General features: G+C 61.1%; 1 protein-coding gene across 1 annotated transcript; it reads right to left on the minus strand.

The window, feature by feature from the left end:
- Positions 1-230: 230 nt before the first annotated feature.
- LOC125548246 (pectinesterase) lies at positions 231-2771 on the minus strand. Its single transcript, XM_048711902.2, has 2 exons — positions 1261-2771; positions 231-1167 (listed from the first exon to the last, which is right to left on the minus strand). The coding sequence occupies exons 1-2, from the start codon at positions 2348-2350 to the stop codon at positions 494-496; spliced, it is 1764 nt and encodes a 587-aa protein (XP_048567859.1). The 5' UTR covers positions 2351-2771; the 3' UTR covers positions 231-493.
- Between the last annotated feature and the right edge of the window lie 239 nt (positions 2772-3010).

Here is a 3010-nt window from a genome sequence, read left to right on the forward strand (position 1 = left end):
ACATGTCCATCAACGGTAATCTCCTCCTCTTCGTGCATAGTCGTACTGAAACCACACCTCATGTACTCAGTTTAGTTATAAAATAAATTTAAAATCTTTCGATTTCAAAGTTGACCTCCACAGCTCTAACTTTTTATTAAATCCCGTCCGACTATCGTCGACTACCACCACATCATCCGCAAAGAGCATACACTACCTTGTATATTTCTTGTGACCTCATCCGAAAAATATAAGGGCTCAAAGGTGACCTTTATTGTAGTCATGTTTTAATTGTCAAAACAAATCATGAGTACAATTCATACGCCCTGTTGTTGTCAAGATCTAAACAATCTACGTGTTACGTTTCCATTCTTCCCCTAAGAAAACGTCCATTCTAATTGCATACCAGGCAAACATTTGTAAACACCCTACTAGATTTTATCTTCCAATATATGTAAGGGAATGCATCGATTCCGGCCATCCCCCATCCCCAAATTGACCATTTGCTAGTGTGTCATTTCTTGATCAAGTCGGCCGTGAAGGTGACGCCAGCGGACGGCAGCCATGTGAGGCCGTCGATGAACCGCCTTACGGTGAAGTGGCTGGCCCATACCGGGTCCATGATCACGTGGTACCCCGGCCACTTCACCCGTCCGGCGACCCCCGCGCCGGGCCCGAAATTTCTGTACTCGCCGTAGAAGAGGGTGGCGAGGCCGGCGTCCCCTGCCCACTCGAGCCACCCGCGCGCGCGCACGCCGGCGCCCAGGTACGACTCCATGACCACCACCCGCGAGAAAGGCTTCCACGGTCGGCCGAGGTAGGTCGGGTACTTGGCCTCCACGACGCAGTTGTGGATGGAGAACCCCGTGTTCTGGTTCGGGTCCTTGCGGCCCTGCGCCGTGACGCTCCCCGTCTGCCCCGGCGCCAGCGGCAGCGTGGCGAGGGTGCTGCGCTGGATCACGGCGATGCCGTTGCCGAAGACGAAGTCCACGGTGCCGGACACGCGGCAGTCGCGGTAGAACTGCCGGAGCGAGTGCGCGTAGAGCGTGTCCTGGTGCCCCTCGATGGCCACGCGGAAGAAGGCCGAGCGGTCCGAGTCCACGCGCAGGGCCACCGCCTGGTGCGCCGCCGGCCCCGCCGTGTTGCGGATCGTCAGGTCCCGCGCGATGAACCCCGCGCCGGACACGGCTACGCGCACGCAAAGCAGCAGCATCTTTAGCTTTTGTGCACGGTCAGGAAACGTAACTGGTTGACGAGACAGAATTTGCACTTTGTATTTACCAACGGTGGCGCTCCGGAACGTGGTCCAGCCGCTCGAGAAGCTCCGGCTGCCGGTGATCACCGTCTCGCCCATGCCCTCGCCGACGAGCACGATGTTGGTCTTCTTCTTCTTCACGTCCACGTTCTCGTAGTACACCCCTCGCTTCACGTAGATGACGTACTTCCTCCGGCTGTGGTTGGGCGCGCGCGCCACCGCCTCGCCGACAGACCGGTACCTGCCGCTCCCGTCCCGAGCCACCACCACGTCCACGCGCATTGCCTTCTTCCCTCCGGACCGGCCCCGGGCGCGCGCGAGCTCCCCTTCGACGCCGCCGGCGACGTCCATCACCCACGGCGGCAGCTCCGAACCGGCGCCGGACGCCGCCGTGTCGTTCTTGCCGCGCTGGCGCAGCGGCATGATGCTGCGCAGTCGCTTGTGCATGGCGAGCAGGTTGCTCACCAGCTGCGTCAGCTGTGCCACGGACGCCTCGACGCGACGCAGCAGGCGGCCGTCGGTGCCGCGGAAGCCCTCCGTGCACGTGTCCTGGTTGCCCAGTGCGGCGCTGAGCCAGGCGTGCAGGTCGTCCTCGGCACGCGCGCCACTGCTGACGCTCCCAGACGCAGCGCCGTGCTGGGTCTCCATCTCCACCTCCGCGCCGTCGAGGGGCTCGGCCATGGCGTCGAGCGACCACCCGAGCTCGTCAACGGAGTACCCCAGCAGCTCGATGCAGTCGCGGACGGCCATCTCCTCGCGCGCGTGGTTGGACAGGGACGCCAGGCCGGCGACGGCCCCGACGGCGCTGACGGCCTCGCCGAGCGTGTCGCGGAGCGCGGCGCGGAGGACGGGCATGGGCCCGCTGCTGGGCCCGCCGCGCGCGGTGTCGATGCGCGAGACGCAGTCACCCTTGCCGCGCCCGGCTCCGGAGGAAGAAGAGGAGACGTTGAAGCACGCCTGGCGCAGCAGCGCTTCCTCGAAGGCCTCGGCCTCGCCCGGCCCCTTGAACGTGTACCCGGAGAACACCGCGGCGCCATCGCCGCCGCGGGGGACGAGCAGAAGCGCCAACAGCAGCAGGAGCGCCTGCAGGCAACGTGTCATCCATGTCGACGCCATTGGCGCGAGGAGTGTATGGGCATGACCATGGGACGAGCGTGCGTGCGTATATATTGTGAAGGCATTGCTGACGAAGGTAAGCAAGTAATCTGCCTTGGCGCAAAGGGAGGCAAGGTATAGTTTGTAGTGGAAGAAAGGTGAGCAAATATGGGAAATACCCAATGGTTCCTGAGTATGTATCCTATATGGGGTTTTATTTTTAGGACACCGATAACTGCCACACGTGTGGGCTGTAAGGTTTAGTGCCGCACGATTCGTTCGGCAACAACACTTGCCAGCCCGCACACCCCCGTGCGGACGCAGCTACCAGCGCCTGAACGATCGGGCAGCGACATATGTGGCCCGCACACCACCGTGCGGCAGCAATTGCCAACGCCCGCACGTTGTCAACTGCCCCAAAAACGCCTGCCCGCAAAACTCCCCTAACCCCTCCTCCAACTCCTTCGTCTACCTCTGCCCCTGCTCGTCTCGTTCACCTCCGCCGATCTGCACCCAAATCGCCATGGCAATAAGGTCGGCTACGCCAAAATCATAGACCAAGAACACGTCAACGAACCCGTTTTTTGTATGTACGTCCCACAGTCGCCGCCCTCACTCTGTCGTCCCTACACTCTCATCCCGCATCTCGTAGGGTTTGAAAATTTGGGATCTGGCGAATTG

Source organism: Triticum urartu, chromosome 3A (assembly GCF_056163025.1).
Source record: "Triticum urartu cultivar PI428250 chromosome 3A, HENAU_Tu73, whole genome shotgun sequence".
NCBI classification, from domain to species: Eukaryota; Viridiplantae; Streptophyta; class Magnoliopsida; order Poales; family Poaceae; genus Triticum; species Triticum urartu.

What these genes read in the sequence shown, in the direction of transcription:
- LOC125548246 (XM_048711902.2), bottom strand. Translation starts at nt 2,350, where the DNA reads ATGGCGTCGACATGGATGACACGTTGCCTGCAGGCGCTCCTGCTGCTG. An exon ending in GTTCCGGAGCGCCACCGTTG is followed by an intron (nt 1,168 to 1,260) that starts GTAAATACAAAG and finishes GCGTGCGCGTAG; the next exon opens with CCGTGTCCGGCGCGGGGTTC.